This window comes from Balaenoptera physalus (assembly GCF_965194825.1).
Source record: "Balaenoptera physalus genome assembly, chromosome: 1".
Taxonomy (NCBI): domain Eukaryota; kingdom Metazoa; phylum Chordata; class Mammalia; order Artiodactyla; family Balaenopteridae; genus Balaenoptera; species Balaenoptera physalus.
The window spans coordinates 193,976,868-193,988,930 of NC_138882.1; the positions used below are offsets into that span (position 1 = coordinate 193,976,868).

At 52.0% G+C, this 12,063-nt stretch overlaps 1 protein-coding gene across 2 annotated transcripts in view; it reads left to right on the forward strand.

Annotated features, from left to right (window-relative positions):
* Window positions 1-12,063, forward strand: part of CEP104 (centrosomal protein 104) — a 50,605-nt gene that overhangs the window by 15,367 nt on the left and 23,175 nt on the right. The window contains exons 3-12 of one of the 2 annotated variants that reach the window (XM_082469425.1): window positions 1,219-1,392; window positions 1,769-1,907; window positions 3,182-3,244; window positions 3,538-3,614; window positions 6,212-6,380; window positions 6,739-6,894; window positions 7,804-8,031; window positions 9,804-10,001; window positions 10,583-10,750; window positions 11,391-11,564. In XM_082469425.1, coding sequence (XP_082325551.1) covers window positions 1,219-1,392; window positions 1,769-1,907; window positions 3,182-3,244; window positions 3,538-3,614; window positions 6,212-6,380; window positions 6,739-6,894; window positions 7,804-8,031; window positions 9,804-10,001; window positions 10,583-10,750; window positions 11,391-11,564 — 1,546 coding nt within the window. The remainder of the gene's footprint in view (window positions 1-1,218; window positions 1,393-1,768; window positions 1,908-3,181; window positions 3,245-3,537; window positions 3,615-6,211; window positions 6,381-6,738; window positions 6,895-7,803; window positions 8,032-9,803; window positions 10,002-10,582; window positions 10,751-11,390; window positions 11,565-12,063) is intronic. The other variant, XM_082469426.1, reaches the window with a different exon arrangement.

Below are 12,063 nucleotides of genomic sequence, written 5' to 3' on the forward strand. Positions count from 1 at the left end.
GAGGCTCCTCAGGCTTTTCTGGAGTGTGTGTGTATGTTGTGTGAGTGTGTGACCCTGTGAGTGCATGAGTGTGAGAGTGTGTGAGTGTGTGTTGTGAGTGTGTACGAGTGTGAGAGTGTGTGTGTGAGTGTGTAGGTGTGTTGTGTGTGAGTGGGTTTGTGTGAGTGTGTGTGTGTGCATGTCAGTGTGTGTGAGTGTGTGTATGAGTGTGTGTGAGTTTCAGTGTGTGTGTGTGTTCGTGTGTGTGAGTCTGTCAGTGTGTGTCAGTGTGTGTTACTGTGTGAGTGTGTGAGTTTGTGTGTGAGCGTGAGTGTGTATGAGAGTGTGTGAGTGTGTGTGAATGTGTGTGAGAGTGTGAGAGTCTGTGTGAGTGAGGGTGCATGTGCGTGTGTGTTGATGGGGTGATGGGGTCAAGAGAAGGGGCAGGCTGGCTCAGGTGCAGTTCAGCTGTGGTGGGGACGGGCACCTGCAGTGTGCTGGGGCTGCTGGAAGGAAAGGCAGGAGAGGGGCCAGGCCGGCCAGTGGCCAGGTCACCACTGCACTCGAGGAGGATCGTGACTCGTGCTGGAGGGGCCTTTCCCACTGTCGCATCCTCGGTGCTTCCTCGGCTCTAGATGCCCTCGATGCCCACTGTCGTGCGCACCCAGTGTTTGCCAGCTCGGCGCACACGCTGCCCGCTGTGGAAGCATCGTGCTGCCCCCCCCCCACCAGTCGTGATCATATACTGCAGTGTGACGTTCTCGTGCGCTGTGTCCCTTCTGGACAGAATTAGAAGCTCCAGTGTGGACAGTTGTAGGCTTCTCCAGGCGGCTGAGTGAGCGTGAGAGGCTCTCTTGAAGTATTGATCGTTGCTCACTCCACTCAGGATTCTGTAAAGCAAGGGGTTTCCTGAAGTGTTCAGGTTCTGGTGGAAAATCCTTTGACTCACTAGTACAGCCTCTTTAGATTGATGTTTTTATCTCGTGATAAACTTTGGGTTTCATTTCAAACCACTAACTAACTGCTCCAAGTATGATTCATGCTGGGGGGCTGGCAGACCCCAGCAAACCTTCACTCCGAGCTCCAGCTGCAACTGGAAGGCCAGAGGGCGGGGACAGCACCGGGGACCCTGCAGCGTCAGAACCCACAGACCTGCCACGTACGTGGAAGTGGGCTGCGAACATCCCTCAACCCTCTACGGAGATCCTGCAGATAAAACAAAAATGTGTTTTCTTTCAGATTTTGCCAGTTTCCACAAGAAATTGTTCTTCAAATGGTGGAGAGATGTCGGATAAGAAAACTACAGTTGCTCGCTCACCAGTATATGATTGCCAGTAAAATCGAGTTCTACGTTAGTGAGAGCCTGCCTGAATATTTCGCACCATATCAAGCAGAGCGGTTTCGAAGGCTTGGGTAAGAATGAAATTAAACACGTATGGTGGGGACTTTTAGCCTAATTCTACCTCAGAGCAATTAAACACTAAGGAATCGCCCTTGCCCTTGGCGCTGTCTCACGTACTTGCGTGCGGGTGGAGGTCACACCACTTCTGAACGCTGCCTGGTGCTGAGTGTGCTTACCGAGCAGTGTTCCTGTCGGTCGTATTCAGGCCACTTTTCAGCTGCAGAGCTTATCTGAAGAGAGCTATTTAGAATTTGACTGCTGGGCTTTATTCCCTAGGGTTTTTCATTCCAAACCTAACTTTCCTTGAAACCTGCGGAGCTCAGTGGGCACCGAAGGCAGCGTATTTCCACATCAGCGTGATTCCAGAGTTGTGTTTTTTTCTTTCAGCTACGTCTCTCTCTGTGACAATGAGAAGACAGGTTGCAAAGCCCGGGAACTAAAATCGGTTTATGTGGATGCAGTAGGACAGTTTCTTAAGCTGATTTTTCACCAAAACCATATCAACAAGTACAATGTGTATAATCAGGTGAGACACATGGGCCCTCCCCTTGGTGACACCCCTGCCCCGCCCCCTGCTTTGTGGCATCTCAGACTCCTCCTTTAAGGTGGTGTCTGTGGGAGAGTGCTAAGCTCCCTGGAGCTGCGCGCTCCGATTTGGAGCCACCGGCCACGTGCGGCTGTGCACGCTGGGAGCGTGGCTCGTCCACGTGCGTGGGCTGCATGTGTGACCCAGGCTCGGTTACACAAGGAGAGGGGGATGTTTTGGATACACTAGCTTTAAATATATTGGTAAAATCAAAAAATCAATTTTAAATGTTTCTTTCACTGTGTCGACTAGAAAATTTTAAATTACATATGTGGCTTGCATTATATCGGGTTGGCCAAAAAGTTTGTTGGGGTTTTTCCATAACATCTCATGGAAAATATCCAAACAGACTTTTTGGCCAGCCCAGTATTTTTGTTGGACAACACTGTTCTACATAAACCCACTAAACTCTTACGAGATAAATCCCCTGCTGGAAATCGAGAATGCGGGTTCATGATGCATGCAGTCCAGAGTCTCTCTAGCTCCCTCCGTCCCTTTCTTTTTATTTTTTTGGCATAAAGAATATAGTGGAAATCAACTGTGTCCAAAGCAGTCTTGTTAATTAGCACAAGTATTTACAGCACTCCCTGCCCCCTCCAAGAGGAATGCAAGCATTCCAACAAGTCAGAGCTTTATGCTGAGCAAGTGAGCTGAAGGAGAGTTCTGAGACAGTCATGTTGCCTGGTCTGTATTTGACAGCAGAATTCTGAGCCTTTTCCCTCCTCCACCCCATCTGTGTATTCACCAGTAACTCCTCAGTTTTCAGTTCAGCAACCGTGATTCTCAAGGAAGGGGGTACGGGAAGGCGGCTCCTCCCCGTCAAGTGAGAATCAGTGCCTTGGACAAACCAAGCTATGTTAACGTGGGTTTTCATTTCATTGTCTAATTTACCACGATCATGTAGATGTGACCCCATCGTTAACCTTGAGTGGATGGTTCAATATAAAGCTGGGTTAAAACTTCGGAGGTTTTTTAGCTATATTGTTTTAACATCCTTTAAACATTAAAATACCCTCTTGGTTCAGCATTAGAACATTAACTTCTGTAATCTATACAAGTCATTAATAATTGTGTATTAGCGTGAGATTTTACAATTGAAGCATCTTGCCGTGCATCATCCCGTTTTACGACAGCTTGGCTCAGAGTTTGTTATAACGGGGTTAAGTCATGTCAAACATTTTATGCTTAATTTCTGTTGATTAACTCTTTCTTAGGTTGCTTTGGTTGCAATAAATATCATTGGAGACCCTGCAGATTTCAGTGATGAAAGCAATATTGTAAGTTTGGGAAGTTTCATTCCTGAAGAGGGACGTTTATTTCTAACAAGAGGGGATCGTTTATTTTTGTCACAAAAGTATCATCCTAAAAATCCTCACAAAACTATCTGGTGAACAGCTAGCAGATAATTTTCAGCAGCTGTTGTATTAAACTTTACTCGAGAATTTTAGTTGTCCCTCCAGGACACTAGGATCATTGAAGCTCCCTGACTGACACCTTTATGTCAGATCATCCCTGTTTTATGTTGTTCCTTTTCTCTCTGAGATACTAAGCATAACTTTTTCCCCCAAAGACCTCTAGAGAGAAGCTGATTGATCATTATCTAGGGCACAACACAGAGGACCCAGCTCTCGAAGGAACTTGTTCTGGGTAAGAGCCCCGCCCACCCGAGGCAATACATTTCTGTAATTTTCCTTGGAATCATGAAAGTGCAAGTCAGCTCCAAAGAAAGGATCCTGGACCTGGGGGCCTCTACATTCAGTCTGGAGCCGAATAAGCCACTGATGGGATTGTCTTAAATACACTGCAGATTAAGGTCGCCGTTTTATTTAGCACATCTTCATTCACTGCCCTTCAGAGATGACTTCGTTTCTCATATGTTCTGGTATTACTAGACAGTTCCTCAAATGCATTCAGATAAAAGATCTGTCAGCCATCCTTTGGTATTTTGGTGGCACAGGCAAATTCATAGGTAAGAATCGAAGTATTAATTGACCCAGATTACCAGTTACCCCAAAGTTCATCTTATATCTGCTTTAAAACCTCATTCCTTAAGGGAGTGAGAACTGCATGTCACATCAGTTTCTGTAAGTTCCTCTCCACACTCGTCACGTGGACAGTTGTACAGACTTCGCTATCTTGCTGACTCTTTAGCAAGTCAGGCGTGGAGGGCAAGGCCAAGGGCGCGGCACTTTACACCCTCTGTCCCTAGGTGCCCCTCTGGGACAGAGTCCTTCAGCACCCTTGTCATGTGCCTGCTGTTTATTAAAGCAGGGGGACCCCTTCCACAGGCGCCCGGCCTAAAGAGAAAGGAATTCAAAACAATACCCAGGTCCCCTTTTCTGATGGCAACTTCCCAATAGCAAAAAGATAAGATGCTTAGATGTTAGTAGACGGTTGACATTTGCCCATGACCTGTGGTGTATTTCCACGCTCACACGCACGTGGCCAGAACTGCTGGCTCTTCGTTTGCATCAAACGTGGGGTCAATTCTCTGTGCGTTGCTCGGAGCCTCTGGGTGGTGCTGAGCATGGCACACTGGAGCGGAGGCCGTGCTACAGCTGCGTGTATAAACAGTCACGGTGCAGGGTGACCCGTCCCACCTACACAAGCTCCGCCTCAGCCCCCAGCCCGGGTCCCTCCCGCCTGCTGGAGTCCTCACCTTGCCAGGTGGGGCTGAGAAGCACGGGGGGAGCGCTGACGGCGGGTACGTCTCCACTTCCTTCAGCGCCGTGGAGGTGCTGCCCCCGGCTTTGCCCTTGGTGAACAGGGACCAGGGACGACTAAGCTCACTTACCGGGTTTAGTATCTCCAAGAAAAGCCCTCTGGGGAATTGTGGTTTCTGTTTAAATCAGTACTTTATCAAGTTAGCCGTGGGGGACGGTAAACTGCAGTTTCTTGTCCTGCCCCACCACCACCCCCGCCCCCCCCGCCCCCCCCCGGCCAGGGTTTTCCTGAAGGTAGAGGGAGGTCTTGAAAGGTTGTGGGCAGCGCCCAAGGCTGAGTCCACAGGCACCGCTGGGGCATCGTGGAAAGTGGGCGCTGCCGATGCCTGGGCATTGCAACATCATTTCGTCCTTCGTAGGGTTTTTATACTGTAAAGAAGTCTTGGTTTCACCTCTGGAACTTCAAGGCAGAGTGAGTTAGACTTGAGAGTGTGGTGTGTATTTAGGTAAAAAGAGTCAACGGATCTTGGAAGCACAGAAACGTGCTCTTGTTCAGTCGTCACTGAGACGAACGGAGATGCTCACAGCCGCCGTGGCCGTGTGCCCACTGCTGTGCCCGCAGCCGCCTGAATCAAGGCGTGGGGGAAGGGGGTCCCGGCTGCTTTTGAAAGGCGATGTGGTCCCCCGTCCTGTTTGAATATATTGTTAATCAACCAAACTTTTATGACAAATAATCTCTTTAATGAGATTCCCTGTTTGCAAGGACACCCAAGGCGAAGCTAACAGCAGGCGTCTTCCTGCCTCTGATGCAGCAGATTGGGAGACTCTGAACCGTGTCCCCTAACACTTCTGTCGAGTAGTTAGAACGGCGTCCTGGTTCTAAACGTCAGGCCCAGAAGAAAGCTGCTGGCCGGTTATAGAATTGGGAAGAAAGAGGGAGGCGATGCGTAATCTGAAACAGGTTATTCAGATCACATTTAGGTCATTTATTCTGGGAAGGATTTCTCTGATCTCCTGCAGGACTGGATGGTGATGTCCTACGATCAGACACTTTGAGGTATAAGCCCAGTGGTAGCAGTTCTCCATCTCTAATGCTCGTCGCCATTACTGTGGCGTGAAATGCAACCCTGGACTCAGCCTGGGCCACCAAGCCAGCCTCTGCAGGGCTGGGGCCTGGTCACGGCTGGCTTTGGTTTTGGTTTTCCCACGTCTGCAAATGATGCACGTGCTCTGTCCCGTCCCTGCGCCCAGAGCAGAGCCCTGCACGGTCTGCACTCGGAATTTCTGCCAAACGAGTGAATGAGCGCACTGAGGGCTCAGATGCCCCGAGTGCATATAATTCATGGTCAACAGCATACGCTGTGGGGTCAGCAAGACCTGCCTGCACTTGCTGTGTGACCCTGAAGCCCGTTACTGACTTCTCTGAGCCTCTGCTTTCTCAGCCGGAAATGCTCCGGAACGGGTGGGGGTGGGACCTTTCCAGACTGTCTGTGTCTTCAGCACTGAGCACGGGGCCCACTCTCCCCCTGCAGCGTCACGTAGATTGAAACTGGCTCTAAAGTACCCTTTCCTTTCCTTTAGGAAGTCTGACTATATTTCCCCACTAGATGACTTGGCCTTTGACATGTACCAGGATCCGGAAGTGGCACAGATTATCCGTAGGTTAGATGAGAGGAAGCGCGAGGCGGCCCAGAGGGAGCGCTACGACGACGCCAAGACGCTCAAGCAGGCCATTGCCGACCTGCAGAAGGTACTGCCTGCGGGGAAGGCGGCGGCTCCGTGTCTAACTGCCCTGGTTCCCGCTCAGCAAACGGCAGGCCTCTGAAGGCTGCGGGGTTAGCGTGGGTTCAGGGGCGTCAGCACAGGAAGGACAGCAAGAGCACACACCCCTGCAGAGCCCTCCTCGGGGCCGCGTGCCGCCCGCGGCCGCAGGAAACATAGGATGTTTAAACTACCGTGAGCTCGCAGGTGGCGGTGGCCCGTTCCCGCCATTCCCCGTGCCGTCCCCCTCTGCCCCCGACACGGAGCTGGTCGCCCACACTGTCCTCGAAGCGTTCCTTTAAAGCCGCCTTTGCACCTCGCGTGAGCGGGTCGGCCGTGTGCTTCAGGTCGGGGAGCGGCTGGGCCGGTACGAGGTGGAGAAGCGCTGCGCCGTGGAGAAGGAGGACTACGACCTGGCCAAGGAGAAGAAGCAGCAGATGGAGCGCTACCGCAGCCGGGTGTACGGGCAGCTGCGGCTGCACGAGCTGGTGGGCGCCGAGCTGGTGGGTGCCGGGGGCCCGCACCTGGGGCCACGAGGGAGGGCGGCCGTGTGTGTTGCAAAACGGAGGACTTTGTCAGGCTCAGGCCACAGCGGTGACAGGTAGCTGCAGCCCGCGGGCCCGTGTCCTAGGCCTGGCCTTGACGCACTCTTGCAGGAGGATTTGCAGAGGCGGAGACAGGGCAGGTCGGGTGGGAAGGCTTCCCGGCGGGCCACTGCATCTCTCCTGTTGGCAGCCCTGCCCGTGCGGTCCCCGAGAGTGCAGGGAGAGAGCACCACCCTGGCGGCTCGGGCCGGGTGGGGCGGGTCTCATGTCCAGAGCCCACGTTCCAGGCTGGGACACAGGCCCGGCACCCAGAGGGCAGTGCAGGGAGTGCAGCCTCTGGCACTCGCTGCCAGGCCCCGGGCTCCGTTCCTCCGTCCAACTCTGTGGTCTCGGACTTATTCCTTGGCCTCTTTGTGCCTCAGTTTCCCCATCCCATCCACGGGGGTGAGAACAGGGAGCCCCAGATGCGGTCGTCTGCCCGGAGCGCTTGCTCCTGGCCCAGCACGTGACCACCGCTGAGTCGGTTGCACTCGTTCAGGTGACACAAAGTGGCCCGCTTTGCAGACACGGAGTGACCAGCACAGGCCTCTCGGGTCCAGCCCGAGTGCTCCCTGCCCGCCTGTGGCCTCCCCGCCACAGCACCCCATGCACGGACGCTCACGGCCACACTGGTGTTTTGGTACAGGTGTCACTTGAGTGGTCCACACAGTAGCCATCCAGAGACAGTCGGGGGCAGTGACATGGCTATGGGACCTCGTCAGTGTGGGTTTCCCCCCTGCCTTCCCAAACTAGCGCTCCCCTGGGGGAACAAGGGGTGGGTCTGGTGGGGCAGTGACACTGGGGATTGAATGGCCTGTTTCTCCCCAGATACAGAGGCCTCTGGACTTGCCCCTCCAGCCCCTGGTCTGTTCCAGCAGCCCTTGCCACCAGCAGCCCGCGCTCACACTGCCACAGCCAGAAGAAAGGGGGACAGAAAACCAGTTTGCAGACCCTTTCCTTCAGGAGAAGCCTTCATCGCATCCCCTGGACATTTCTCCTCAGCATTGTGCGGTGGACCGGTCACCCCCCGCCGCAGACCCTCCTCCCAAGACCCATGTAGGTAACTCATGTTCACGCTGTGGGCAGTTCATTCCACATGTATGTAGTGGGGACCCGCATCATGCCGGGTGCTTTCCCAGGACAAGGGATGTATCAGGGTACAAGACAGTGACAGCCTTACCTGCGCTGCATCAAGGAGAGGGGCAGAAAAGCTGCGGCTGGAACATCAGCCAATGGCTGAGACACACTTCATCCACTGAGCCTCTGCTTTTCTCTTTGCAAAGATGTACAGACGTCTGCTTAAAGGGTGGTTTCCAGGAATAAATGAGACAGTATTCGTCAGGTTCCTACCCTGGCATGACCTTAGTAGAGCCTCGGTGCAAGTCATACACAGTTACCGTACCTGTTAGAACCTCCTGTGTGGCACGGGACAGAAAACCTGGTTCAAACTGGGGGTTATTGGCATTTATAACTGGGAATTTTAAGAGGTCACGTGGGTTCCAGGGTTGGTTTGATTCCTGTCTTGCGAGTCTGTTTTCTGTGGTTCTGAGACACCCTCTTGGAAGGCTGGGCCCGTCATGTGACCTCAGCTTCAGGTCTGTACGCTGTGCCATCTGGGGGGAGCGTGTGTCCCATTCTAAGCAGAGTCCCCGGGTTAACCCTGCTTAGATCGGCCTCAGTCACCTGCCACCTCAGGAGCAGTGACGAGGACCAGAGGGGACAAAGGTGCCGACTGGCCTCTCAGGGCCTCCCTGGAGCCCCTGCTGTGCGTGGCCACGTGGCCAGTAGACCCTGGGGAGGAAGGAAGGATGCCAGGCGGGCACAGGCAAGTGCCGATGGCAGCCAGAGGCCCAGGAAAGTTGGAAAGGCCCACAGCTGCCTCGTGCCACTGGCTCTCCCAGGGCGCGTCTGTGAGCACTGCCGTCCTCCCTCTCCCTCCAGTGATATCTTGTCTGCAACTTAATTGTTATGTTGCACACCTCAATCTAAAAGTACTCTAATTTCTCCTTTTTTAGTACCTCAACGTGTTTTGTTTTACAAGTGTGAGTACATTTTAAAAGATGAGAAACTGAATCTCACATGTGTTGTACACCCAGTTAAGACCTCAGCAAGTATTAAGTATGAATAAACGGTCCTCCTTGTCTGTTCAGTGTCACCGTGATGCCTGCCTTAGAAAGTGACTCTGGAATCGCTCTTTCTGCCCTCAGTTACCTGGAAGTCTGCGACGTGTTTACTTGTTTAATGTGTATCTGTCTCCCCCTGAGAACGAGGCCCGTCGAGGGCAGGGAGTCTGTCTTCCCATTGCTCTGCGTGGGTCACCAAGTGCAGAGCCCGGGAAATGTCTGCTGAAGCGTGCAGACAAAGGTGGCGTAAGGATCTGGAGCTTTGGCTGCCTGTGTTAGTTCAAGGCTGCTGGATACTGGATGCGTTTAAAATGAGGCTTGATAGTTATTTCTCAGAAATAAACTAATAAACTAAGAAAATGCCAAAGGTCTTGCCAGAAAAAAACTGTAATGACTTTTACTGTGGTGACCTACTGTCAGCTGAACTGAAATCACTAGTTGTAAATAGTAATCGCGGCAGAATCTACATTGCTTGTTTATTAGGTCTGTAGTAAGTTTAGAAGGGAATAAAACCCCTGATCTAATTTTTTTTCCAATTACACCCTATTGTATAAATTATTCCAGCTTGATAAGACTGATATTTAGCAAAATACCATCATTCTGACCAGGTAAGTCCCAAGCAGTGAGCCCACGGGTGTAGACGGGGGGGTCAGCACACGGGGAGGATCCTGCACCGAGCCCAGCAGCCGCCCTGTCCTCCCGCAGCTCGAGTCCCTGCCCTACGATGAGCGGCCCCTTCCCGCGACCCGCAAGCAGCCTGGGGCAGTGGCCACGGAGCCAGAGAGGAGGGACACGGACAGCGGCGAGCCTCCCAGGGCGGGCACCGCGGGCGAGCCTGAGCCTCTAACAGAGAAGGCCTTGCGCGAAGCCAGCTCCGCCGTGGACGTGCTGGGAGAGGCCTTGGTAAGAACAGAAGCTCATATAAACAGCCTGCAAACAACGGGCAGGGGCGGGCGGCTCCACAGGGCTCCCAGGCTTGCTGGTCCTGATGCTGCAACTGCCCTTTGTCCTCACTGTTCAATGGCAAAGTCTTTTGATAGTTACTCCTTATGTGAAGCAGCACAAGCATAAGCTAGAATTTCAGATTTCATGGCAAGTATCCATTTAAGCCTGGGCCTCCTTTGTGGTGTTGACAGGGCTGGGGTCCAACACCAGCTCCTGCCTGAGAGCACTGCCAGCTCCAGGGAAGAGGACAGCAGAGCAAACAAAACTTGAGCGTGTCACCAGCCTCAAAAGATTCTCGTGCTGGAACTTTTAATACGTTCCATGTTTTAACATAAACTTAAATTTTGCACGTTAGGAGGAGTATTTCTCCAAATACACGTACCTAGTGGGTGGAGATCCTGTTATTAGAAAAGCTGTGTCTTGGTTTAAAACAAACCAAGGCCGGGGGTGCAGGGTGCAGGCTGCCAGGACTGCTGGGGCTGCTGGGGAGGGGACGTGGCCAAGTGCCCACTCTGAGGGGCCGGCTCCCGCCCTCCCAGGTGGCCGGGGCCTATTCCAAGACATGGTCGCACCGGGAGGACGCGCTGCTCGCCCTGTATAAACAGCTGATGGATGCACCGGCGGCAACCCCAAAGGAAGACCTGAAGAGCACGCTGAGGGCGGCCGTATTCCTCATCAGGAGAGCCATCCGAGACATCGTGACCCCAGTGAGTCCCTGCCCGCCCCTCAGGGGCCCCCGTGTCTGCCAGAGAGCTGCCAGGATGTCCCCAGGAGGTCAGGGTAGCCCGAGAGGCAGCCTGGTCCCCAGTACTGTTGTCACCTAGCATGTGGTGTCACTAGGAATGAAGCTCTCAAGGAAGGAATGTGGTCGCTAAGGAGTCTGAGGTCTGTCCCCGTGGGCCGTGCCCTCTGGTCCCATGTGCACAGAGGCTTGGCCACCACGACTGATACATGCCTCTTTATGTTTTTGTTCTTCATGACACCTGAGGAGCTTGGGAGTTACCACTGACTTCTCCTGACCCTGAAAGGGCCTTAAGAATGAACATCCCACAATTACACTGTCATCTGCATTCACACAGGAGCTCATGCAGTTCAGCGGTAATATCAGATATTTGGCTCATGGAGAGATGTCGGGGACTTTATGACACGTGGGAGATAAGAGCCCGTGCCTTCTGTGTGCAGGGAACTGTGCTCACAGAGCAGTTTTCAGTTGGCCATTTCCAGTCCTTCCGACAGCGTGTAGTTTTCAGCGTAACGTTCATGTTTATAACTAATAGTAAATTACATGTTTTCTTTTGGTGGAATTCAGTTAGAGTGGCTCATCTGTTTTTATCACTTTTTTCTTAGGTCTTTCAGGCATCTTTGAAATTGTTGAAAATGATAATCACACAATATATTCCTAAACATAAACTGGGTAAGCTTGAAACAACTCACTGTGTGGAAAGGACCATTCCTGTTCTGCTCACAAGAACTGGAGATTCTTCTGCCCGCCTCCGTGTTATAGCTTCCAATTTTATTCAGGTATGAACTTCACCACAAAATTTGAAACCATAAATAATAAACATATAACTACAGATACTTGACTTTCTTAATACCTTACAAGATCCTGTCTACCCGAAGCCTCTTAGATAGCCTCAACCACCAGAGGGCAGATGGCAGAAGCAAGAAAAACTATAATCCTGCAGCTTGTGGAACAAAAACCACATTCACAGAAAGACAAACAAGATGAAAAGGCAGAGGGCTATATACCAGATGAAGGAACAAGATAAAACCCCGGAAAAACAACTAAATGAAGTGGAGATAGGCAACCTTCCAGAAAAAGAATTCAGAATAATGATAGTGAAGATGATCCAGGACCTCGGAAAAAGAATGGAGGCAAAGATCGAGAAGATGCAAGAAATGTTTAACAAAGACCTAGAAGAATTACAGAACAAACAAACAGAGATGACCAATACAATAACTGAAATGAAAACTACACTAGAAGGAATCAACAGCAGAATAACTGAGGCAGAAGAACGGA